Source organism: Megascapheus bottae, chromosome 6 (assembly GCF_031878675.1).
Source record: "Megascapheus bottae isolate mThoBot1 chromosome 6, mThoBot2.hap1, whole genome shotgun sequence".
NCBI classification, from domain to species: Eukaryota; Metazoa; Chordata; class Mammalia; order Rodentia; family Geomyidae; genus Megascapheus; species Megascapheus bottae.
The window spans coordinates 61469261-61496499 of record NC_143514.1 but is presented as its reverse complement, the minus strand read 5'-3'; the positions used below and the strand labels follow the sequence as shown (position 1 = coordinate 61496499).

The 27239-nt window shown below is 50.5% G+C and overlaps 1 protein-coding gene across 1 annotated transcript in view; it reads right to left on the bottom strand.

Moving 5' to 3' along the window:
• Positions 1 to 20622, bottom strand: part of Grik3 (glutamate ionotropic receptor kainate type subunit 3) — a 209028-nt gene extending 188406 nt beyond the window's left edge. The window contains exon 1 of the mRNA XM_090335206.1: positions 20508 to 20622. Within this exon, the coding sequence (XP_090191332.1) occupies positions 20508 to 20622 (115 nt within the window). The remainder of the gene's footprint in view (positions 1 to 20507) is intronic.
• Positions 20623 to 27239: the final 6617 nt, after the last annotated feature.

The following is a 27239-nucleotide window of genomic DNA, read 5'->3' as shown; positions in this document are numbered from 1 at the left end:
AATAAGGGAAGGAAGTGGCTGGAGGAGAGAAAGGAAAGTCCATGGCTCCCTGGGACACTGTGTGCTATGACAGAGACACCCCTCAAAACACCCCTAGGCACCATGAGGATCTGGGAATGCTGGAACACTCCTGTCAATGTGCTACTCTCCAAAACCGTGGAGGGATGGGGTCTGCTCCACAATTCCTCTGCACCATGTTGCCAAGTTACCACAGCTGACTCCAGAAGCCATGGACCTGAGAGAGGGAAGAGGCTCCCTACCCTTGCCTTCCAAGCACCCACATACCAGATCAGCAGCATGACCTCTCAGGACTGGGAACAATGAGGGCCATTTAGTCAGACTTTCCCAGAAGCTGAGTCTCCATCCTATACTGTCCCCTGATACCCCACTGTCTCCCCTGGAGTGGAGACCCACTCACTTCCCACAGTGTGGCTGTGGCTGAGCTTCATCCTGGGGACAGACAGCTCTGAACAAGGCACTAAGATCTCATCTTCCTCCCAGATGGTGTCAGCAGCAGGCCACTCACAGCACATCCCAGCTGTGACATCCAATACAATGGGCCAAGGCCACTGTATTCCCAGCGAGGGACTGGGCCAGAAAGACCAGCTGTCTAGAATCCCTAACTGGAAGTGCTTTTGAGTCTTAGGATCCCCAAAAGTTTGGATTTGGGGAGGGGGGATAATCTGTGTACCCAAAATGTATCCAATCAGGCAAGAATGAAAGCCAGGTGCAAGTGCCAAGAAAGCAAGAGCCCTGCTTTGATCCAGAACTTAATCCACTTGCATAGAGCTGAAGCAGACAACATCTTCCACATTAATCTGAAGCCACCTGGCTCCAGGGGGCTTCTGGGAAAATGAAATTTCTGGACTGGGGAGAGGCCAGGTTTACACACACTACTTGGGGTACAAAAACACTGCTGTGTTCTTTCGTGATGTACCTTTCTTCTGCAGTCACCTCTTGGCAATGTTCACAGGATACTCTCGACATCTGACAGCCCCACATGCCCATTATAGGTATCCCCAAGCCCACTGAGCAGCTAGGAGGAGGGTGCCAGAAGCTTGTGCCTTCCTGGGGCTGGGGAAGCAGCCTCTGCCTTTTGGCCACAATCCTCTTCATGCAGAAGGCATCAGCTTTCCAAATGCCTTCTATTCTGCAGTCCTGGAGGAGATGAGAAAGGATGCATAATGTGTGTGTGTGTGCCCAAAGGCGTAGGAAAGACCTGGCAGCGTCCTACAGGTGCTGCTACCCACCGGTTATCACCCTACCTGCAGCTATGGCATTCAGCTCTATGTGTCAGGCACTAAGTGGCTACTGTGGATCTCCCTGGGGTAGCCATTGGGAAGAACCAGGGAACTGTGTTGGAGACAGGCAGTCCATAGATCCTGGAGACTAAGCAACATATTGTCAATCTTCACCTAAGACTCAGGTTCCTTGCCTTAGAAGGGGGCCGTAATAGCACTTCCCTGTGGGAGACTGCCCTCACAATCTCTGAGACTGGAAAAGGCCTGGGTAGACAATCTGTTTATGGAGTGAGACCAGATATCCCTGCCCTCAAGAAGCTTCAATGGGTCAGGAATCAGGCCTGGAGGAGCCAACAGAAGACAGGGTAAGAGACTGGTGCATGTAGGACACGTAAGAGAAATATGAAACCAAAAGTCCATCTTGATCTTCCTCTTGCTCATAACAACACAGGTCCTCAAAATACTTTCCCTCTCCCTCTGAACTCCACTAAGAACCAATAGTACAGCAGGATGGTTGTTGGGAGCCAGAGTGGAATCAAACTGTACCTTGATTTGTATCAGACAATGGCTTTATTGTCTTATTGTTTTCTGGCCTTATTCTGTTTAAATGACCTGAGATTTACCATATGAATGTAACACCTGGACGTTCCCTGGGTCTCAAGAAGGGAAGAAGCTGGAGTGGAAAATAAACACGGCAGTCTTTACCTGGACTGCAGACATCCCGGACCCGGTATGTCTGTCTCTATTCTATTTCTTCCTAGTCCTTGCCCCCTATTTCAGGAACCCCAATCTGCGAACCCTGGTTTGCTGCCGGCTGGCTCCGGCAGATGGTGACCAGACCTGGCTTGGGGATCTGTAGTAAGGAGAGGTGGGGACTATGTGCACACAAGAACAAGGGAAGAGAACAGAACTGTATGTATACCTAATTCAACTTAAAACTCAGCTGGGCTGGCAGTTTGTCCTAGTGGTAGAGTGCTTGCCTAGCATGCACAAAGACCTGGGTTCGATTCCTCTGTACCACAAATACATAGAAAGAAACAGAAATGTTGCTGTGGCCCAAGTGGCAGAGCTCTAGCCTTGAGAAAGCCTAAGGACAGACAGTGCTCAGGCCCTAAGTTCAAGGCCCAGGACTGAAAAAAAAAACTTAATTGATAGATTGATGGAATAGGGCCTGGGTGGGGAAAAAAAATCCATACTGAGAATTCCTTGAATTCCAATAGAAGGGTTTGTTTTCAAGATAGTAAAACCACTAAGAAGCACTACACTGCCTTATTTTAACAAATATTTTTTTTAAAAAATCATAAAAGGGAGCTGGGTGCGGTGGCTCATGCCTGTAATCCTATTTACTAGGAAGGCTGAGATCTAAGGATCGCAGTTCATTGCCAGCCACAAAAGGACCTGAGATTCTTATCTCCAAATAAATTCTAGAAAACAGGAAATAAACAGGGCTTAGCTCAAGAGTAGGGCAGTAGCCTTGAGCTGAAGAGCTCAGGGACAATGCCCAAGCCTAGGCATAGGGTGGTGGCCTTAAGCTGAAGAGCTCGGGGAGAGCGTCCAGGCAGAGTTCAAGCCCCACGACCCACAAAAAAAAACCCCAACAACAACAACAAAACACCATGATGTGAAGTCAGCCTGGTTAGAAAAGACAATGTCTCTTACCCCCAATTGACCACCAAAAGCCAGAAATAGAGCTGTGGCTCAAGTGGTACAGCATTAGCCTGAGCATAAAAGCTCAAGGACAGTACCCAGGCCTGAGTTCAAGCCCTAAGACCAGCACAAAAAAAGAAAGAAAAAGAAAATAAGATGAACAGTCTGAGGCAAGCACAAGAGGGGCTTTGAGCAAGATAAATGCATTCTGAAAGCAGACTAGGGAAAGGCTCCAGACATCTCAGGGAAGGTCTGTCTTACTGCCCGGGTACCTCAGCAAACATATCCTGGAGGAAGTAAAGCTTTCAATGGGCAAGAAGAGTAGAAAGATGAAATTTGGCAGGTATTTCAAATGCCAAAGCCTGGGAGCTGGATGCAGCTGTACCTGTACCAAGCTGCTTAGGGGTGCCAATGAAGTGGTTTGTTTATGCATAGTCCTGGCAGCAGCAGGCCACAGGAGGGCACTGCCCATGGAGAGGAGTGGGAAAAGTAGAATGCAGTGAAAATCCTAAAGTCTCAGAGTCCTGTACCACCTCTGCAACGGAAAGGACACCAGGGCCCATCCCCACAGTCCTTGAAACTGTTAGCAAACGTTGCCTTAAAAGGCTAGAAAATGCAAGTGCCCCTGCTCTGGGGACAGGCTGGAGCAGAGGCAAGACAGGCCAGGGCCAGGGGACCACAGCAACCTCTTAGACAAGGAGACATCTCAGAAGTGTCCTTTCCCAAGAAAGCTGGGATCTGGATCCAGCTTGGTTCCAGATCCCAGCTTTCTGTCATGGGAACAGACAAATGAGAACTTTCTGAGGACTCACTATCTACAAAGCACTACCATAGATCATAGTATCTATTATTCAACATAGCAATATACGTGTATATGTACATCTATATGTACCTATAGTCTAACTGTATTATACAGTCATTATTATTAAATTTAAAATAAAATTTAAATAAGTTATTTTTCTTTAAAAAAAAAACAACCCTAGGGGCCATGAGTTTGGCCTAGTGGTAGAGTGCTTGCCTAGCATGCAAAAACACCTGGGTTCGATTCCTTGGTATCACATACATAGAAAAAACCCAGAAGTGGTGCTGTGGCTCAAGTGATAGAGCTCTAACCTTGAGAAAGCCCAAGGACAGTGCTCAGGCCCTGAGCCCAAGCTCAGGACTGGCCAAAAAAAAAAAACAACCTTCATGCTGTTGGTTGCTGCTCATGATGATTCTGTGATGGTATAGACAGAATCTACCCAATACCATCTCTACATTATCCCAGGTCTTCAGTTTCCTTCCCTATGTGAGACAAAGTCTCTGCCATTACAAAGCTCATGACTGTAATCCCAGCTACTCAAGAGATTTGGATCTTAGGATCCAGTGATCTTAGAAACCAGTCCAAGCAGGAAAGTCTGTGAGACTCTAGTTACTCACCAAAAAGCTGCAAGTGGAGCTATGGCGTAAATGGTAGAGTGCTACCCTGAGCAAAAACATGAAGAGTGTGAGGCCCTGTCCCAGTAGTAATACTTTCTCTCTCTCTCTCTCTCTCTCTCTCTCTCTCTCTCTCTCTCTCTCTCTCTCTCTCTCTCTCTCTCTCTCTCTCTCTCTCTCCCTCCCTCCCTCTCCCTCTCCCTCTCCCTCTCCCTCTCCCTCTCCCTCTCTCTCTCTCTCTCTCTCTCTCCTTACCCCTATATTTACTCTGAATACAAAATGATTGTCTAGATGTTGCTTAACACAGTGTGCATGATGTGGTAAATGGCAGATGAGTTGCTACTGTTTTTATTAACACAGTGGTAGTGTGTGTGTGTGTGTGTGTGTGCGCGCGCGTGCGTGCGCATGTGCGTGCACGCAAAGGGAGCTGAACATTCAAAGCAGAAGGAAAGAAAGAATGCCAAGACTAGCCAAGGCCAGCTTCTATACCTGTCCTGCAGAAAGAGGTTTCCATCCTCCCGCGTGTCTGCTGAGAACCAGCAGGCATCTCTGCCCTCAGCAGGTGAAAAGGCCCCCTGTCAGTCTGTCCACAGAAAGCTCTGGATCCCTCAGAGGCCTTAAGGGAAAAGCTAGAGTCTGGCTTTCTTCCTCAAGTCTCCCAGCCGGGTTGTCAGAAGTGCCTGGGACTCCATGTCCCAGAAGAGACTGACAAAGGATGGGCCAACCTGCCTTCTAAGGACTACCCAACTCCTGTGGCCATATTCTAGAATTTTCTCTCTTTCTCTTCTTTGATCAGATGTGGGGCTTGAACTCAGGGCCTGGGTGCTCTCCCTGAGCTTTTTCTCTACCACTTTGAGCCACTGAGCCACTTCCAGTTTTATGGTAGTTATTTGGAGATATTACTCTCATGGACTTTCCTGCCTGGGCTGGCTTTGATCCATCATTTTCTAGTCAAATCAGGGAGCTGAAAGGTAGTGCTACCCTTGCAGACATCAGGGCAACACTAATAGCACCAACAAGGACTCACTCCACAGGCCTGGGGCTCACGGAAAAGCCAGGGCCTTTGGTGCATGCTCAGGCCCAGGGGACAGTCAGCTTTTGGAGGAGAGTCTCAGACAAGAGCCCAGAACAACACTCCATTCTGTCCACATACACACCGCCCAACTTTTCCTTACCTAGACCATTTTAAATAGCTTCTTGATGAGCAGCCAGCTTCTACTCGCACCCTTGCAGTCACATCCCGTCACCACTGGGCTGCAAATTTGGTTATATCGCCCTCCCTCATGAAGCCCTTAGTGGCTCCTCAGTACCCTTGGGAACTCCTCGCCGCAGCTTGCTCACCCCACTGAAAGGACCACCACCCAGGCCCTTTGTTTCCCATCCCTATCGGCTAGCTCTGTTCAGTGAGCTGCCTTGGATTATTTAAACACTAGTGTAAAAGATAGGAAACTGTTGGTATTTGACCCACAAAGCTGGCAGTTTCTATGGTTTAATTTAATAGCACTGCCAGCCCTCTGGGCATTTGTACATGTTGTTCCCTGTTCCAAGAACACTGTACTCACTCCTTCCCGCCTTCTTCACCTAAGGATCTCTTTCTGCCGCTCTGGCTTCAGCCTCAAAGTCACTTCCTCCGAGGAGCCTTTCCGGATGCTTTCTCTTCTATAACATGTTTTGATATCTGCTTTTTTTTTCTTGCCAGATCGCAAGCTCCATGAGGGCCAGGATCATGTCTTCCTTGCTCACTCTCATCCCCCCCCCCAGCACCTGGCACCAGGCTGGTACAGCCCACACATACAGTAAAGCCCCTCGGAACCCACTGTGAATGAAGCTTCCACTCCAATGGGCTGGTATATGACCTTGGACCCTTTCTTTCAGATACTAGTTTTGGCATCTGCAAAAGGGTAGCCGTCCACATCAGAGAAATAAGCAAATTAAATGAGCTCAGGGAGATGGTGTGTTTACCCTGTTCAGAAATGTTTGGTGCGTTCATCCTTAGAGGTAGCTGCAGACACTAATGTCTTGCAAACCCTGAGCATGACCACAGGATGGGCTTCACAGGATGCAGAGAAGGAAGCACCCAGGCTAGCAGTATTCTCTCTAATCTCCACATTGAGCTCGGCCTTCATGCAGTTTGTGTAACCTGAAGCAGACTCGTCCTGGCCTTTTCAGAAAACCTGGATGTTTACAGTGGATGTTTACATCTGGGCATGCCCAGAATTTCAGAATGAGAAGTGTTCAGAGCTCCTCTGTCACATCCCTGGCCAATTTGTGCTTGCATATCCAGAACATGAAACTGATTGCTTCCCCTGCCCCTCCCCACTCCACCCAATGTATCTTACTCAATCTCCAAATCACACCTCTCAGACCCTCACCCCACTGGCCTCTACTCAGCAGAGACTTCCTGAGGCCAGTTTTGCTCCTTTCCCTTGGGGATTTAGAGACAGCTGCTCCTGCCTTTGGTCGCTCTTCATGTTCCAGTCTTTGCACATACTTCTGGCCCTCAGTCTACAGATCTGTTCAATGGGAACAAGTAACGGACTGCTAGGGAGAGAACACCAGCCTTTGAGCTGAAGAAGACTGGGCTGCAGGAGTCTCAGAGCCTCTCACTGAAGGCATGGGACTCAGATTCAGAAAGCAAAGTGGCTCCCAGAAGCAGCCGCCTTCTGCCTTCTGCCTTCTGCCTGCTGAGTCAGGCTGGGAGACTGTCTGCCCACCCCAGCTTCCCCTCCATGCCCTGGGAAGTAGGGAGATTGATGCCTGCACTGACGGATCACTCCAATGTATTAGGTAGATAAAGAAATTGATTATTCCATAAATCATTGTCACTATGAAAAAAGCCCAATTTTTTTAAAAAGCAAATATTATAAATCTGTCCAAGCCCCTGTTGAGTGAAAGTGTAGCCACTTTAATTTAATTGCCTGAGAGATTCCTTGCTACAGTCCCAGAAGTAAAGCCCCTGAAGCTAGTGACTCCTCAGCTAGATTCCCCACCTTCCAAGAAAGGCCTGAAAAGGGCCATGGATGAGAGGAATTCACATCACAACAGGAAGAATGGGCGTAAGACAGAAATCAGAACTATCTCAATAAAGGAGATAGAACTCTATTCCTTAGAAACTGAAAAATTGGATTCTAACTCCTGGGTCTATTTTCTCTTCCCTTTGCATATGTGAATTCATATCTTCTAGTTAGTTCTATGCAACTGTGATGACACAGAGAAATGGGCAAAAGGAACCCTTCAGGAAGGACTTGAGGAGGTGATCTGATGGCTTAGGGTTGAAGAACAATGAGTGGTGAAATTATTTCAACAAGGCCAGAGCAGGAAGTAGACAGAAGTGCAGGGTAGAATGGAAAAACAAATCTGACTTCCCCACTGAATCAGCGATATAACGTTCAGCTCATCTCTGAGCCTCTCTGAGTGGTAATGCTTCTCCCCAGGATATAGGAAAATGGCTCTGGTATGACATGTGAAAGGCTGATGACCTTTATCACTGGTCACCTGCTCAGACCTACCCCAAGGACACAGATGCTATCCATCTCAGGGAGACAAGCTCCCTCTCCCCCGACCCCTTCTATCCTCTGCCCTGGGTGTTCCACACACAGAGTAGGCGCTCCACAAATGTTTGGTGAATCAATGAGTCAGCCCCAAGTCCATGTGAAAAAGGCAGGAAATAAACACAAAATTACAAACAGCATAAAAATAGCTGCACTGCCACAGCGGATTCCCCCCCATCCCCATTCTGTGGATCTTAAAGGAAATGGCAAGAAGCCTTTAGATTGCCCGGATAACTGAAACCAGGGCTCTTGAAGTAGCCTTAACTCCCTCCCTACTCATTCTAAGTCTTTTCTGTCTACAGACAATGTGTTGTCTCACCCCCTAAATCCCTGGGGTTCATTTACATAAACCTCTCTCTTTATTCAGAGGTAAACACAAATTCTTTTGACTCTCATTCTAACAACTTGCTTTCTCCAGCCCTTTGACTTCCTGTCCTGGTGTTCCCAGCTGAAGCTGAGGTTGCTCAGATCTTGACCTTCCTGCCTGGGTGAGGTATCTGCCCCTCCCACCTCGGTCACCAGGTACCTCACAGACACAATCCAGGTGGTGCAGCACCAGGAGACAGGGCTCCTTGGGGGAATACCACAACGCTGTGACACATTCATTCCCTACCACCTGAACAAGGAGTAATTTTATTTATTAGCAGAAAATACGGCTCTATTATAGGTATGCAGGGCTCAACGGCTCAGGAAATAATAACAGAGAAAAATACTTTTAAGAAATCACATTTAGCTGGATAAAAATACATTACAGAAACCTACTTACCCAATGCTGACAAGCTAAGCAGAGACGCCGGGTATCAGGTGTGATATTTGACAATGGAACGTTCATTCAATTTGTCATCTCTGCTGCTCTCTGGCAGACAAGCCGTACAAGGCACCAAAAGATTTAAGAACAATTTATGTGGCAGGAGAAAAAAAAAAAGAGAAAACCCTATCCATTATCTTCATCTTCCTTTACTGTGCATTACTTAATATAATCAACCTCAAGTAACAGCTCTTACCAGCCCTACTGTGCGCCTGCTCAGCACACACTCTGATTTGGGAACTCTGGAGTCCTTGGGGGAAACTACATCTGACAACTGAGAACCTGTATGGTGAGACCATAAGATAACCACATCACCCCTTCTAGAAAGAAGAGGCTGGGAGCAGATGTTGCTACTGGATACTCTGAGAGGGACTGCTCTCCATGGTGCTGAAAGCACAGGTTCAGGTTGACCCTTAATCTCTCCACCTCTCAGGGAGCCAGTAAGCACAGGAGAATCCAATTTGTTATCTCTCTGTGTATTAAAAATAAAAATAGTTTCATATTTTGGCACTGGTGGCTCATGCCTGAACTACTCAAGAGACTAAGATCTGAGTATCACAGTTTGAAGACGGCCTAGGCAGGAAAATCTATGTGACTCTTACCTCCAATGAACTACTAGGAAAAAGTCAGAAGTGGTGCTATGGCTCAAGTGGTAGAACATTAGCCTTGAGCAAAAGAAGCTCAGGGACAGAGCCCAGGCTCTGCACAAGCTCCAACACCAGTACAAAATGAGAGAGGGGGGAGGGAGGGAGGAGAGAGAAAAAAAGAGAGGAGGAAGGGAGGGAAGAAGGGAGCAAGGGAGGAAGAGAAAGAGAGAGTGAAAGGAAGAGAGAGGGGAGCGGTTATTTTCCACACTGGAATAGTCTAGTGTATGGATCACAAATTTAACTAAATTCATGATTTAGTGACCGAGGCAGGATTGCTTGAGCCTAAGAGTACAAGGCACTGGCCTAGGAAAAATAGTGAAACTTTCTCTCAAAAACCTTTGCAATTGTAAAACCTATATACACATGCTTGTGTTAAATGAAAAGTAGATGAGGATTTTCTTCTAAAGAACGTGGGGACACATCTGGATTTTTCCCATGGCTCTCTTCTTTCACCCTCATTTTCCCAATCTGTATCATAGAAAAATAGAAAGGTGTAGTTCTCTCGGGGTACCAACTCTTGAGGTGTCTTCACGGACATCTGGTTCTTCCAGGGACTCAGAATACCGGATACCATCACTTGTCTGGCTTCCTCCAGCATGGAAAGATTTGCTGGATGCCAGAGGAAGCCATCAGGCTCTGCTTCCCAGGGATTCAATCTCTCTGCTCAAATCTCCTCCAGCCCTCAGTCCCCATGGCCCAGCCATAATTCAGCTAAACCTGAAAGTTCACCCATATTTTATTTACTGATTCGATGTTATGAGACAAGTAAAATAGACGGCTGTCACCTCTATTAAATGAGGCAGGAAAAATGGCCATGTAGTCAACATGCTCTTTCTGCTCATGATGTGTCATCTGTTTCCCCAGGGCCTGGCCTTGGGGGAAGAGTCCAGTTCTGCTGTGTCCAGGAGTGGGAAGCTCAAGACTCCATCATAAACTATCTCAACCACACTGACACAGAAGACAAATAGGTAGGAGACAGGAGCAGTCAGAAAAGGTAGAAGAGCTATGGCCTCACCTTCAGTCTAGATACTCCAGCCTTAGCCAAGTACTCAGTCTAGATATTCCAGCCCTACCAGGAGACAGAAAAGGTCTTGGTGTGAAGTTGCCTAACTGGTATGTCAGAAGGATGCCATGTACAATCCTTAGCAACTTGCCTTCCTGAAAGAATCAAGTCTTTCATGAAACCCTCACTGACAAAAATGGGGAAAGTGTTGAGTGGAATGACATGACATGGAAGTTAGGCAGAGTTATATCCAAAGGACTATTTATTGATGCATTCACTGACTCCACAAATATTTGCAGACATCTCTGATGAGGCACGCACACACTGTGCTACAGATGCGCTGGGGAAAATAGTAAACAAGGCAGCTGTGGTCCAGGCTGGCATGGTGCCCATCTCTTAAGGTAAACAGAGACTAAGAAATGTAGCAAGAGCTGACAATGACTCTTGCTAAAAAGCAGTAGAGGAAAAACCATATTTGCTGGGCCTTACCTATGAGCAGAAGCTTTCCTGAAAGAAAAGCAGAGCCAAAGTTAAGAGTATGAGGGAAAGCACAAGCACAAACCTTCTGGGGCTAGAAGTACTGAGTATAATGGAGCAGAGAGTATGAGTCACCAGGCCATCAAGGCCTAAAGAAGCCAGTGTAAAGCTGGGCTAAGGTGTAGGGCAGTGGACCTGAGATCACCTGATAAATCCAACAAACTCTGCCATCCATTACTTCCTGCGATGTGCTCATGACAGACATAGCTGAAGTAAGGGCGGACACATGTTTATCCCAGGCTCAGACAGCAGGAAGCATGCCAGACAACAGAACAGAGGACCCCTAAAGCTTCACTATTCACAATGGTCCACAACTCCAGCAATAGTGTGGGGCTGGCCAATATCCTCCCCACCACGGTTGCTGGAGGAGAGCAAAAGAAAAAGAAGATGATATCACTCATGTCTGCCTCCCAAGGATGGAGCAAAGGGAATAGGCTTGGGTGGTCCAAAAGTGATGAGCAAGAACAACAGCTCAAAGGTTCAACAGTAGAAATGGGGGTAAAGGAAAGGCCTTACCAATAAGGCAATGAGAGACGTTATAGACCAGTGGCAATGGTGAACTGAATGAGTCCACCAGTGTTGTATAGATCATGAGAGTGAAATGACTGCTAAAAAGGCTGAAATTATCCAGGGTTGTGTGACTGGACATTAAAACGAAGATCTAAGGAGGTTATGAGCTTACTGGATTTAATAAATAAGCAATATTGTGGTCAGTATTCAATACCATGCTGGTAGAATTGGGCATCTTTAACCTAAAGAGCGTTTTGATGTTTCTGCAGGGGTGCAGTTTGGGACTGAGAGGCTACCTGAATCATAATCAGGAAAAGGAATGACCACACAGTAAAAGTAATGGGTAGCATTTTTTAGTGCCTTCCAAGTCCTAAGTACTCTATATGTATTAACTTCCTTAATCCTTACATAAACACCATGAGATAAGGTATTGCCAGTGCCATCATTACACAAAGATGGGGGAGTCAAGAAGACAGTCTTCCAAGACAAGCTGTTTTAGATTCCAGACCTGTGGGCTTATACACAATGCCAGACTGCTCAAATGGACTGGGGACAGCCCTTACACGAGTTAAGGAATCCCCACAATTATCCCATGAGGTGAAGTCTACTGTCCCCATTTTAGAGAAACCAACTGACTTGCCTCAATCCACACAGCCAGGAAGGAAGGAATGAAAATTGAAACATAGACAGACAGATTGCAGAACCTACATTCTCAAGGCCCAAGATATATGTATGACCTTCCCAGAACTTCAAGCAGACACATTTCAGTTTTTTTAGAAGGGAAATTTGCAGCCAAGATTGGAGTGGTCCTAAGGTTTTGCAATGAAGAACGGAAAACTGCCGCCTGTAAGTGGGACCTTTCCTAATACAGGTGGTATCCAATTAGAGACAGATTACCCACCTGAATGTATGGAGGTGCTCCCCTGACCTATGTGGTTTCTCTCCACGTGCAGTTCTTATACCAATATAACCTTTACCCGGCAACCTGTTCAAAACAGGTCCATTGAATCCCAAGACTTGCAGATGGGAGATAGGGCAGCAATCTTTGTTGAGTGAGAGTTTCAGGTGATTCTGATGCAGGCTTGATACTGTTTGAGAGTCAAAAATCTAGATGACCCCTTGGGTTTCTCCGCAGCCTAGATTCTATGATTCTTCACTGGCGACAGGAAATGTGATGCTTGGAGCCCTGGGAAGTCCTTGGCTCCCAGCTCTTGCTTTTCCGCCCAATTGGGCAGATTTTTGGAATAGCAGATCTCAGTTCTGCAAAGCAGATGCAGGGAGGCTTTGCAGAAGCCTCTCCGCCTCCCTTCCCCTTTCCCACATTTAAAGAGCTCATCTCTGCAGTTGTTCTGAGAACTCTATAAACTGCCTTCCATCGGCAGCCTGTCTCCATCAGTCCCTTTAATAGTACAGGACTTAACTGTCTCCTATGAATTGGATCCTGCTTGACACAAACCAGAATATCAGCTCCTTCTTGATTCCTTTTTCCCCCCTCCACCCTCCTTAACCACTGTTCAGCATGGCACCAAAGGATTTAGAGTCGAAGCCACTCCCTCTGGATCTCATGCTATCTCATTATCTCCAGTCTGTAAGATCACCATGGGGATTCTTGGCTCTCCAACTTTTGCCTGGGCTTCATTACCTGCTATCTACCAGGAAAGACAGCAGTGCATATCCCCTAGGGCCCAGCCTCCACCCATAGACCTTCTCTAGTCCCCACAGGCCTGTCTAGGAAACAAAATCTGACTCTCCATCCAAGAAGAGCCGAATAGGACTCCTCGAAAACACCTCTCAAGAGCATCCTCTAAGGAGGGTCTTCCCAGCTTTGCATACAGGCAAACTGCACTTCAATTACAATGCTGCAAATGAAGAGACCCAGTGGCCCCATGTGGGAGCTACAAGTGTGTGGTAAATAGTGGTCATAGTGGCTGCTCACCCACTGACTTTCGAGGCACAATGAGGAAATGCCTGCCACATACAAACAGCACATGTGTACCCGAGCTCAGGCTAATGGCAGAAACATGGCCTCTGCCCTTGGGATACCATCTTTAGTCCTCCTAAAATGTATTAGGCACCAGCCACTGTGCAAAGAGCCTTATGTACTTTATTTTCTCTAATCCTCATCCCAGCTCAATGCAGACAATGCTAGAAGGCTCAAGGATACAATAATTTTTATAGGTCAGAAATTGCTGACTATAACCCTACCCAACATCAATACTTGTATCTCACAGGTGGGAAAATAGAGGCTCAAAGGGAAAAGAGACTTACCCAAGGTCATATGGCAAGTTTGTGTTATTCTCACAGTCAAAAGCAGACCCACTGCATTTCATCAAACCTGACACTCCATTATTTTGAGGCACCAACAAAGAAAAATCTCAAACATGACATATGAACACATACAGAGATGTGTGAAAGGAAAGAAAAGGACCACTTTAAAATCAGTAAGATACAATATTTGGCTCCTAAATACGTATTGTGACTCTTGGTAGCGATGGAGAAGAGATGATGCTCTCGGCCTCCCTTTGGCGGCTGCTTGTCTGAAGCAGGTGGTGTGCACATATGCATTCCGAAAACCCAGATCCTCCCCCAGAGCCCAACCACAGTCAATACTGCTGGCAAACAAGGGATAAAGGTCAAGGCAGGCCAGGAGAAGAAGGGCTGGGGAAACCAGAACAGTGAGAAGGGGCAGAAAGCAGTGAGAACACTGGGGGGAGGGGGGTGCGCGGAGGTAATTCCAGAGGAAATAAAGGAAGGAGAGGGCAAAAGAGACAATACAGAGGAGTCTATGGCAATGGCTGATGTAAAATGCCATGAAAGGGGAAAGAAATGGAAAACCAGAGGAATTACTGTCTTCAGATTCAATCCCTGGCTTTCAATCTCTCAGGATCTAGTCTCTAGCACTAGAGAAACAGAAGGTAACTTGACTCCAGGAACACACCCAGAGGCTGGAACAGGGGCAGGATTTAAGGAGGCACTTACTCTCACATGGTCAGTCATGCAATCACAAGGCCATCATTATTTGAAGGCCTCCTTAAATTCTGACACCTTGTTACCTCACCCCAGTCCAGACCCAACAATAGGCCTCAGACTCCAAGAACAAGAAGAAATACAAATCTTTGGAAAGCAACTAAGGATTTATTTTTTTTAAGACATCATATTTAGTTGACTCTAGGAAACAGGCAGAATCATCCCCATTTGGCAGGCAGACAAACAAAAGCCCTGAAAAATAACAAGATCCTCTGACCACCCCTATCTCAATGTTGTCCCTGTGAGCAATGCATCTTCTCCTACTGGGGAACAACCTTGCTTACTACAGGCTCCCCTTTTCTCCTGGGAGAAGGAACACACTCAGGGAAACACAGCAGGGTCAGCTGGTGTTGCCTTTTCTCTTGTTGAGGTGATGGGTAAGGGGAGACTAGACAGGTTGTCACACCCGGGTTTCCAAATCAAACATAGTGACTGCAGGACAGAGTCTGGCATTTAGTGTCAGCACACCACAGATGCCCAATTCTGACCCAGCTACAATGTGACTCTTGCTTAAAAATCAAAACACCATAAAACCTGCTAGCTGGAAGGGACATTGAGAGGAGAGGGGCTGAAACCAGGTTAGGAAATGAAGACAAGAGAAGGGTAGGAGAACAGACAGTTCCTCCTCTCCTCCCCCACTCTTGCCAGGTCAAGGGGATGAGGCTGAGGAGTTGGAAAGGCACAAACATAGGGTATTGACAACATCTTTAAGGATGGCCTGGTGGCCACCACAGGGAACCAGAGATCCCAGAGCCAAGGAATTTCTGTGGATGAACTGTCCCTCCCACCCACCCCCATCCCCGGGAGAATCCCACTTTGATTTAAAGCTTCTATCAAAGCCCTGGGCAGAGTACAGAAGGCAAGACCAGGTGGGGAACAGGAAGTATAAGTGTGTAGGCCATACCCACACACTTTCTCTAGAAGAAACAGTCTGCCACAGGACCCATCAGGGAGGCCAATCCGATGCTGAACATTGGCAGTGAAACCTGGCAGAGGCCAGGACCCTTCTCTGTGACTAGAACCAGCTCAGTAGAGAAAGCCCTGCATTTAGCCCCTTTATCAACTATTGCTTTCTGCCTTTCTACAGAGGCAGCCTAGAGCACCACAGCCTGCAGGCAGGTGGACTGCCACACTTCTCCTGCCTCTGCCACCTATAGCCACCCCCCCCCATGTGGTCTTGGACAAGCAAGTTCACCAATGTCTTCCTCATTCCTTGAAGAGACTCAATCCCTTGAGGAGTGACGTGTAGCTATGTTTACTGAGCGTGTACTGTTTACCTTCATGCCTAGTTGTTGTTTGGAAAGCACTTAGCACCGTGTTGGTAGCTAATAAGAGCTCAATAAATCGGGGGGCATTTGTGGTGGTGGTGTTTTATTATTTAGATGTTGCTCCAGACCCAGTGGGGCCCCAGGCTGGAAGCTTGTGGCCATCTCAACACAGACACACTGCCATCTGCTGCTGCTGCTGCTGCTACGGAGCAACCAACACTACCTGAGAGAAAAGTGCTCCAGGAAAAACAAGTCCAAGTCCAGGGTGGCAGCCCTAGCCATGTCAGAACATTTCCACACTAGGCCCTCCACACCCATGGGAGCTGCAGCCCCACCACTCCAGCAGACATGCCGGGCACTGACCCCAGGGTAGGGGCCTTACTCCTAGAAGTCAGTCATTGCTGCAGCCAGGCGGGGCCTGGGGGCCTCCCCATTTCTGGGTGTGGACTAGCAGCCTAAACGCATTAGGTCTCAGTGGGGGTTGGGGGACCTTGAGCAAGCAAGGCAGAGCTCAGTCGGCAGCTTGGGGCAGCTGACTGTGACAGGAAGGGGAAGGCTTGGCTGCAGAGGATCAGGAAACAGCCCCACTCGTTGAGCACAAACAGATTCCTCCTCCCACTAAAAGACCTCTCCCAAGCACCCTGCAGCCTCTCCTACCTAGATCCCTTAGCTCCTGCCAAAGAAGGGGCAGTCCTAATGTCCAAAGGGACACCTGCGCCTTCCCCCTGAGCAAGGGAGGCTGTTTCCTAGAGCAGGGACCCAGGGTCTATGTAAACATGGGGTTTCATTTGGAAGTCTATCGTGCTGGGCTGCAGGGATGCTCGTGACCTTGGAATTGCATGATTGGGGGCCTGTATCCCCCTCCCCTCCAGGCATAAACCACATTAAAAAACAAAAAAGAGCCTAGGTCATCCGGACATCAAGAGATTGTTTAGGGCAAAGCAACGCAGCATCAAGAAGAAGTCCAAATAGAGAAAGAGGGAAGCCTGGGTTGCGATAGGAACAGCTGGGCTAAAAGGCAGAGGTAGAAATTCCTCAAGTTAGTACTTTCTCAGGCCCCTCAGGCAACTCTCGGGTCTTGTCTGAAGCTATTTACTTCCAGGGGGGAAAACCCTATTGATCTTCATTCAGCGGCTGTCTGCTCCTACTCGGTGTGATGTTTCAGCGCACCACCAGTCACTGAGAATTTCTCATTGTCTTACACACTGCGGCTCCCAAACTCCAGAGCCTAGTGTTCTTTTGGGGGCATCTGGGAACTGATCAGAAGAGTCACGGGTGGGGTTTGTGTGGGAAAGCTACGAGAGGGTGCCTAGCTCCCACTGGGAAAGGCTGCCTGCTGGGCCCTTGCAGATTCAGGAGGCTCAGGACCTTGCAGCTAGTTCCCCTCTATCTGTAAATGCTCCAAGAGGCCAAAACTGAGCCAGCCCTTCCCTCTCACACCCTATACCCCCGCTTTATAGCTCTGCAGTCATTTGGCTTTGAATCCTCTCTCTGCCTAGCCAGAGATCACTACCATCCACCCAAGTACCTCACTACACAGAATGCTGGCCAGGCTTCCCCAGCTGCTATCCCTTTATGTGGTTCCCTTCTCAAATTTCGAGCTGGTTTTAGATCCTACAGGCTGTAGTAATCAGAGGGAATATCTAACCATGAAACCTGCGATCATGCTAACTGTTCCACCAAAGACATAACCACCATGAAAGTCAGCCAGATTTCCAAAGATGGGGAAACCATGCATTGGGGTGGGAAGGAGAGTATAGTTTGATCAAAGTGGTCCAGTAAACTGGCAGCAGAAAACCCAAGACAGATCATGGAAGCTGGAAATCCAGGACTCCACAAAAGGTGACTGACACCCACTTGGCTGAGAGGAACCTTCGACAAACTGCTTTCCATGTAAGTGAAGACCAGAATCCATCCAAACAGTAATAACAATGATAATAATAATAATAAAATGCCGAACAATATGCCTTGCAAACCTTCAATGAGCAACACTTGATAATCGCACACAGAATACATCATCCACATATTCATATAAAATAATCAATGATCATTTTCCCCCCACAGACTACAATCCAATTACTCTCTCTCCCTCACTCTCTCCCTCTCTCTCCTTTGTTACTCGAAAACCATCCAAGCAATCAATGCCTTGACCTCTCCCTCTGATAGACACAATTACAAAAAGACAGAGCAATGCAATTCATCTATTCAAGACAGATTGTTTGAACACTCTGTCACACTGCTGTGCTATCCACCTCCTAGTCTAAGAGGGAATTTCAGCCCCCAAAAAAGGCACAAAGAGCGAGGGTGGATGCAGCGCTCCCCAGCCCAGAGAGCCTGTCTTGCACCTGCAGGTAAACCCTTGCTAGGTCGGTGCTCAGCGACGCCTGGCTGTTGGAGAAGGATTCATCGGCTCCGAGCTCAGCCAGCTCTCCAGCTCCAGCACCAGCCTCAGGAGCCAGAGACACTCAGCATACTTCGAAGCCCAGTTTCCGGAGCTTCCATTCTTGCAGCACTATCCAAGAGCCCTCAGATCTCAGGAAAGGGAGGGATGGGGAGAAAGGTACGGCCAAGGACGCACATTTCAGTTTTAGCATGAGATTCTTTCTCTCTCCCTCACTCCCCACGCCCCTGTCCTCTGGCACCATCACAGCAGCTCTCTAGCTTCTGCTTAGCTCTGATCATTGGCTTAGAGGGGCAGAGGCTCTGCTCCCCAGCCTGCTCCAGAGAAGCCCAGAGGACTCAGAGCATTCCATCCTCCATCCAAGTTGGCACAGCTTCCGCGGTCACGTTTGGCACCGGCACAGAACCTCAGTTCTCAGGCTGGGAATCAAATGGGGGCAGGGCCCTGGTATATAAACGGCCTGGGCCGACACGCTAATTAATCCTGGGGCTTAATATGAAGAAGATTAGAAGAGAGGATGGTTCTGCCGTCCTTAATTGCATTATTACATGCTGCACCCAAGAAAGGGTGGGCAGATTTGTGATGTGCTCCTCCTCCAGGCAGTGAGGAAGCCCCCAGCCTAATTTCAATTTCACAGTGGCAAGGGGGCAGGTAAGGACGTCATCCTGCCCTTTTGCAGCTCATCCCTCTGGGCTTCACTCACCTGGGGGAGGGGGGGGTCTCTCTCAGCCTTCAAAGACCTCCATCCCAGAAGCTGGGCTGGGAGCACAATTCATCCTGCACTGATTCAGGAAGGAGGACTTGAAACGTGTAGGATGGACACAATACCCTTAGACTCTCCCTTTCTGTCCCGACACCCATTCTACCATGCAGTTTCCCCCAGAAAACAGGAGAGACAGCACAAAAGAACCTCTGGTCCACAGAGTAAGGAACTAGCTGCCCCTGGAATGTAACCAAGCTGGGTACTAGGGCAGGCCAAGGCACAGCTAGAAGGCAGTTTTAGAGTGCTAGAAGCATCCTGGATTACTAAGAGTTAACTCTGACCGTGAAGGCTGTCTCCAGAGTCCGTTTTCACGCAGGGCCTTCTTTGCCCCTGTAGGTCTACTTGTCAAAGTCCTGGGCATGGACTGAAAGACCTGAACGTGGGGACAACTGAGGACTGTCCTCTGCTCCCACTCAGATGTCCAGTTTAACAGGGTCTGGCTCCTGGAAGAGAGCCAGGGAAAACCCAGACCCTTTGGGGTTTTCCAACTGCATCCTAGGAAAACCTAAAGTAAGCCCCACATAGGTTCCCGGCACCCCTTCCAGCCACTGGCAGCCCCCGCCCCAACGTCTGCAGCTGGAAGACATCCACAGGGGGAAGGTGGTCTTGGCTAGGCAGGGCTTGGCCTGCCTTGAGCCAGAAGCTCGAGAACCCAACCAAGCAATCCAAGTCTCCCGCCCGATGCGATGCGGGAGCAAGGCCCGCGGTGACCGAGGCCCTTGCGTGGCTCTGCGTGGCCCAGCCCTGCCTGCGGATCGGCTGCCTTGGGACACGCATCGGTTAGTGCCCACAAGGTGCTTTGGGGTGGCCACACAACAAAGTTAAAGCCTGGACTAAAAAGCTCTCGGGAGAGAAGAAACGCGAAGAAGCCCGAGCCCCAGAAAACCGCGCGCGCAGACTCGCCAACCGCGGCCAGCTGCGGAGGGATTTCTGCTAACTTTAAAAACAGCTCGCATCTGATCTGTCGGCCGCCTTTCCCGGCGGCGGCACTGCGCGGCCTCGATCGCTCCCTTCCTCCCATCGCCGAGGACCCATCGTAGTGACCCACGGCGCGCGGGTTGTGGGGTGGGTGCTTCTCTCCTGGCCACGCCACGGGGTAAAATCGGGGCCGCTACGGCCGAGGGCAGCCACCAGAGCAAGAGACCCGCTGCCCTCGTCTTGCGAATCCGTACCTGCCCCCCCCCCCCGCGCCAGCCCCGGGCCCCAGCAGCGGCTGCTTGAGCCGTGCCCGAGGCGGGGGCGAGGGCCGCGCAGGGGAGCGAGGAGAGAAGTTGGCGCCTTCCCCTAGGTTCCCACTCCGCGGAGAAGCGGGTCCCCCAGAACTCGGTCTGCAACCAAGTCACGCAGGCAATCGCCGCGAAATTCACCCCAACACTCGGATTTGGGACTGGAGCCCTTTGCCACACTCTGTCAGGTCTGCCCACCCAGGAGCGCGCCAAGGGCCCCTCGCCCACCGCAGCCCGGCTGCCTGCTTCCCAGTAAGGCCCGTGACCCTGGCTGTGGAACTTTGTCTCCACCACGACGGGCTCCCCGTGGTCTGATCAGCCCCAGCAGCCCGCCCGGAGAGAGGTTGAGAAAAATCTCTCCGGGTCGCGTACACAGAGAGCTCACCCATATTCCCGCCCCAGCCCTGGCACACAGAGACATCTCCCCCTCGTCCCCCACCCCCGGCTTCAGGGAGCCCTTACCGATCCGGATGACGTGGGGCATCCCGCGCGAGTCTGGGATCCAGAAGGCGCACACGAGGAGCCCGGCCCAGTATTCCCAAACCAGACTCCGGAGGCGCCGCCAGGGAGCGGTCATCGTTGGGCGCCGCCGAGCGTGCCCGGGGCGCGGCCGTGGCGGGCTCCCTGGGGCGGCAGCTCTAGGCGCGGGCGCGCAGCAGCCCCCGAGGCGCCGCCTGGCCCAGCTGCCCGGCTCCCGAGCGCCGCTGCGAGTAGGGGGCGCCCCGCGGCGCTGCGCACATCTTACTGGGGGGCCGCCCCGCCGGCGCCCGCCCCGCCTGGCTTTCGCCCACGGGCCGCCCGAGAGCGAAGCTCTCTTGGGGGGCTCCACCCGGGCTTCGCTCAGACTCGGCTCAGGCTCCGGCTCCGGCTCGTGTCGGCTCGGCTCCCGCGCGAGCTCCCCACCTTGCCCGGGCTGCCGGCTGCCGGGCGCGGGCGGGCGGGCTGCACGCGTCTCCGGCCGCTCCTCCTCCAAGCCGCCGCCGATGCTATCGCCCGGGCTCGCACAAAGCCCCGGAGTGGAGTTGCACGCGCGCACACACTCCCGCCCAGCCCCCTCCCCGCGCCCTGCCCCCCCCCCGCCGCCCGCGCCGCCCGCCGCCCGCGCTCCCTCCGCGCACTCCCCCGCGCGCACGCTTCGCACTCACACTCGCGGGGGCGCACACTCGAGCTCTCACACCTGCGCATGGGGCGGGGAAGGGGGCCCTGGACCCGAGGTCGGAGGGGGTGGGGGGGAGCGTCCGGTAGACCCCGACACTCTTCGCTTCCCAGGCGTCCCCATCCGCCCAACCGCCCCCCAGTCCCTTCCAACTGCGAGGGCACGGAGCCCGGGAGCCAGGCGTGGAGCGCGAGAGGAGCTGGCACGGCGAGCCGGGAGACGCGGCAGCCCAGCGGCCCGACCAGCTGGAGGAGACGCGCCTGCCTGCCGGGAGCAGCGACGCCGGAGCCCGCCGCCGTCTGCGGAGTCTCGCCGTTCCGCTCCCACGCGGCGGCCTGCGCAGGCTGGACGGCGACCGCCGGACCCGGACCCGGGGGCGGGTTTCCCTCCCCAGCCCCAGCCCTCGTGGAAGCAGGATTGGCCTGGGGGGTTACGGAGAGGGGCGGAATAGATCGGATGCAACGAGAAGCGTCCACGCCGGGCCAGGGGAAGCTTCGGGAGCTATGCGGGGAGGGAGAGACCAGGCCAGACCCACTGCGTGGAAGGGAGGACTGGACCTTGCACCGGCGCGACTGGGGTGTCAGAGGAAGACCGAGAAGCCCTTCATTTCAGCGGCTCGCGGGAGTTGGAGCCGCTCCTTCTCAGTCCTCTGTCCCAACTCTGCAGATCTGGTGCCCACTCCCCTGCCCGCCCAGTCCTCTCCAAAACAAAACAAACAACAACAAAGCAGCTGTTTTTCCCCAGGGCGGAACAGGACGCCCGGGGTGGGGGTGGGGGGCAAGCCGAAAGGGTTAAAAAGCCAATAGTAATGTTTTTTTGTTTTGTTTTGTTTTGTTTTTTCAAGTGGCGCTGGGTGTCCAGGGAAGCGAAGGGCTGTGGAGCGAGGCCGGAGCAGGAGCTGTGAATTACGCAGTTAGGCGAGTTTAATGACCTTTTTGACAGAGACAAAGCGATGCCGATACAGTAGATAAATAAACGGATCTGTCACCGGGCAGCGGCTAGGCTGTGTGTGAATTTATTTTTCTCATTTAAATAATTTGATCTATTCCATCATTTCCAATCTCTCCCATTTACCAGCTGTCTGGTAAGAAGAGCAGGGCCCCCAAAATCTGAAGAGCAAATCTTTTAATTTTCTTACAAATGTACCGTGTCAGGCTCTACACCCGCCTGTTAATTTTGCCATCGTTTCTTTCCCTCTCTCTGGGCAGAGGACCATGGCACGGGGTGGAGATGTGAATGTCTTAGCTCGGCCAATTGTGCCCCCCGTTGGGAGGCTACTCCTTTCCACCTCTGGTGAGGGTGGGAAAAGACACTTCCTGGGCTGTCCCCAGGAAAAGTAAGGGATCGAGTCCAGGCTCCCAGACATCCTAGGGGATTCATTGGTAAATGGAGGTTCCCTAGTGTCTCCCTCCTTGGCCCTGGCTTCCCGGGCAGCTATTGGAAAATGCTGTCCAGAGACCTGAAGGAAGGACCGAGAAGCTCTAGCGGCCACCTTTGCATAATGAGTAAAGATAGAATAACCCCCTCCCAGGGTCATGCAGGAGAAGGGAGCGAAGGGCCCTTAGCTAGGGAAAATCTTCATCGGAGCCACACATCACAGCCCTATTGTCTGCCTGTCAGCTTACCTCACTGATTTAGTTGCCCCCCTCCCTCCCAAGGAACCAAAAGGCTTGACTGTTCCCTATCCCCTGATAGAAAAAATAAGGAGAGACCTGAACCCCAGCTAAGGCTACCAGGACCCAAAGCTGACTAGGGGATGGGCCAGGGGGGGAAAGTTTGGGGACCGATCCTGTCTGGACAGTGCTGCAGGAAGTCCCCCTGACTGGAGAGGCAGGATGCTGGGGACAAAAGAAAGCAGCAGAAAGGTAGAGGTGGGACGTGAGGGCGCAGCATTTCCTAGGCCTGCAGGAGGCAGGACTGAGGAGGGAGGAGGGGAGGAGCTGGCTCCTAAAAAGCTAGCGGGGAGAGGCACTAAAGAAGTGGATGGATAAAGACAGAGACTCTGAAGCTCCTCTAAAGGTGAGACTGTGGCCCCATCACAATCCCCTAGTAAGCAGTGCTGCCCAAGCTGGACCATCTCTGGCTGCATCCCAGAGTGGGCGGGAGTCCCCCAGCACTTCGGATAGAGGCTTTTTGCTGCTGCTACTAGGTGAGAAACAGCTTCCCAGCTGCTGAGGCTGTGGAATTCATGGAGTCTTGTTCCCCAGCTGGAATCCTGGGGTCAGACAGAAACTGCTGTCCCCATCCGGAGACTAGGCCTTGTTTTGGACCCAGCTGTCAGTCATCTTGTAAGACAGGCTTCCCCAAACTGAAAATAGCTGCTCCCTCCCAGTCTGGGGGAGGGTGAGATGCATGGAACAACCAACACAACAGCAATGACAATCATATACACATTCATTACATGCATTCTATGTTCCACGCAAGGAACATACATATGCATGTCAGTTCATTCACAATTTATCCTGATAGGATCTTGGTTATTTTTTTTTTCATCTTGTAGATATAGAATGTCAACTCAACAGTTAAAAAGTCCGAGGGCAACAACCAGTATATGATCTTTCCTTTTTCCTTCCTCCTTCCTATCTTCTTTTCCTCTCACCCTTCCCACCTTTCTTTCCTTCCTCCCTTTCTTCCTCCTTCCCTCCCCCTTCTCCTCCTTTCCTTCTTTCCTGCCTACCTGATTCACTCTTTCCATCCTTCTGTCCCTTCTTTCTCTTCTTCCATTCTGACTCCTTCCCTTTTTCAGTCCCTTCCTTCTTGCCTACCTGATGCCTGCCTGCCTGCCTTCCCTTCCTCCCTCCCTCCCTCCCTCCTTCCTTCCCTTTCTCCCATTCTTCCCTCACTCGTTCCCTGCCTGCCTGCCTAGTTCAAACACTTATTGGACATTCCTTTTTGCCAGGCACTGGATAAGGAGTCCAAGGGTCACAGGAAGGTCCAGCAAACCATTACTTCATGTAACTGTTACTCCACTGCCTGGGCTGAACAGTAGGGAAGATCCTTGTGATCTCTAGGGGTTTGGAGGGTTGAAACCTCTGGCTGTCTGTGGGAAGGCTGAGAGCAGATAGGATGGGGGCCCATTACTGGGGCAAGTTGGAGAGCTCGATCACCCCTCACTCATGAATAGAACCCTGCAGCCTCTCTCCAGTCCTCCTCGTGCGCCACTCCAGGCTGCTGTGCTGCCAGCAGGCACCAGAGCTGGCAAGACCTCAAGCCACATCTCTGGGGATTGGGAGCCACCAATCCTGGCTTTTTGCATTGTTGGTAAACAAGTCTACCCATCAGCCAGGCCTAGGCTCCCCCGTGAGGCAGCCAGCGCTGGATTTATGAGGACTCCAAACCTCATTCAGGCTAATGCAGCTTTTCATTCCCAAATAAAAGGGGCTGCTGTCTGAAAGGACAAGTGCTCCCGCATTTCATTAACATCCCCTAACCCGGCTGAGCTGGCCCACGTTCCTGCCAGCTAGACTCAGGCCTCCCAGTGGCTCACAGGTGGGGGTAAGGGTAGGAAGCAGAAGACAGAACCAGACTGTCGGCGCCTGCCCCGCCCTCTCTAGGCCCCTCCCCAGTTTCTGCAGGCAAAGGAGGGGGGGACCCCCGGGGTGGCCGAGCAGGCTCATTTGGATGAGTCCCCTGTGTGCGTATTTTGTTTAGACTGATCCACTCGGCTCTCAATCCCCCCACAATCACGGTGAGTGATGAGGCCCTGGGCTCGAGTTACTGAGATTCACGATCTCCGCTTCCCTGGGAAACCACTGAGCAGAACAAGTGGTTGCTGATTCCTAGGACTTGAGTGCCCTCTGCCGAAGCCTGCCTACTTTCCTCTCCTTCCAGCTGCCCGGCTGGCAGGGCAAGCTGGACATGGACGCTCCAGGGCTCCAGCTACTCCCTCAAAGTCCTACCTACGAGGACCTGTTGGTGCATTACAACCAGACCTTCACCAGAATGGGGGAGGGGTGCTACTCCCCTTTCACCAGGAGGGTTTCTGGGCTAGAAAGAGGCTATCAGGCATTGCCTAATCCTTGCCAACTGCTTGAGCAAGAAGGATGGGGAAAGGAGGCTGCAGGGGGGGAGGCAGGGGGGGGGATGAGGAGGGCAGAGACCTTCCCAGAACCCACTCTGTTCCTCAACAGATCTCAAGGATCAAGTGCAGTCATCACAAAAGTCAAGTGCCAGCCTATTGCAGGATGTTGGGAATCTTGGCTCAACAATGAGGATTTTTTTTTTCCAGAGTTGAGGCCCGAACTCAGGGCCTTGCACTTGCCAGGCAAGGGCTCTTCCACTGAGCTAAATCCCCAACCCCGAGGTTTAATTTCTTCAGCCTGGCAAGCCATTTAAGAAGCAGCCAGCCCAGCAAAAGTGGTATAGCCTTAGATTTTTGTCAACAGTCAAGCAAGCAAGTTCATTCCCACTGAAGTCAATTCCTGTGTTTATTGTCAGCTTAACCCACTGCTGCAAGTTCTTTCTTAGCGGTGAGGGAGACAGGTAGACAAGCCACCAGAGATATGTTATTTTCCTGACATCTGCGTTTCAATGGTTCGGGTGCTGTGCTGGTGGAGGAGGAAAGGATACACAGCAGCAATCCTTTTTGTATTTATCCATAATGGAACAGCTGCTGATGGGCGGAATGCCTGGGGTGGGGGTGGGGGAGCTCGGCTGCCCGCCCCATCAGGAGGGAGTGGGGGGAAGTACCCCTAGGAACCAGGATCTCCTGACATCCTCATTCCTCAGCACCTGGGACAGGCATCAAAGTCACTCACTCTGCCAGGCATTCAGATATCCCATAATTAATTTATTCAGGCAATTACTCAATCATTCACTTGGTCACATTCATTCACTCATTAGTTTGTAGAACCATCCTTTTATTTTTCTCCAGGCAGTCATTTTTACTCATTCATTGGTTTCTTTTCTCAAATCCCTAGCCAATTCATCCCACTCATTCAGTTACTCTCTAATTAATTCTTGAGATCGCTCAGTGATCCACTTTGACATTCCTGTACTTGTCCACTTTCTTGGTCTTTTACTTAGTTATTCGTTCATAGACTCGGTCCCTTACTTTCTTATTCACTTATTTCTTCACCCTTCCGTTCTCTCATTTCACCACGGGCTCCTGTTCAATCATTCCAATGTCCATTTATCCATTCATTTACTTCATCCTTTGCTACAATGACCCACTGCTTTGTTTACCTCCATCCCTCATTCACTCTGTCATTCTTGTGCTATCTCCCCAGCAAAATGAACAATGACGCTTGCTTTCTTATCCCCAGCCACTTTTCCAGGCTGATCCTTAGACACTGTTTAACCTCATCTTATTACAGCCTATGCTACCCTAGAAATATGAAGCTGAGCTCCCCAGTGAGCCACCTTCAAAGCCCCACTTCTCATGCCTTCACTTTATCCTAACATTCCATGACCTTCAGGATCTAGCCTGCCTCCCTAGCCCTGAGAACAGTCTGGACATTTTTTTCTCCTAACAAAGACTAAGACCTCATGCCCACATCAGATGATAGATGTAACATCAGAAGTGTTGGGTGGCAAACCACACTGAGCCAGAAGCCACACAGATCCCAGTTGCTGGATTGTTTTTTTTGACCTTGCAACAACCCAAGAATGCAGAGATGAAGAGACTGGATGAGAGAAGTCAATCCATTTGCCCATAAAGTACTTACTGTAGAGAAAAGAAGCAGGCACGGAGCTTTGATCAGTGTGATGGGAAGAGAGAAAGTGGATGCATGAATGAATAACCGAGAGAATGAGTAAGTGCAGGAACAGTTGAATGAATGCATACACAAAGGACTTATGTTCCAATAGTAAGTGTCACACCTGCACTTTGGACCCAAGTTTCTGGATCCACAATTCCAGTGATCTCTCTACCATTTAACAGCTGTTCCTTGTGTCCTTCATCCATCCTGATCTTACAAAAGGCAGGCACAAAACTTGATAAATTGGTCAACAAAACATTTTTCGGAAGAGGTGCTTCCCTTGGAGAACTCTGCAGAAAGCTTCTCCTCTGCACCTGTCCCTCACCCACCCGCAAGGGG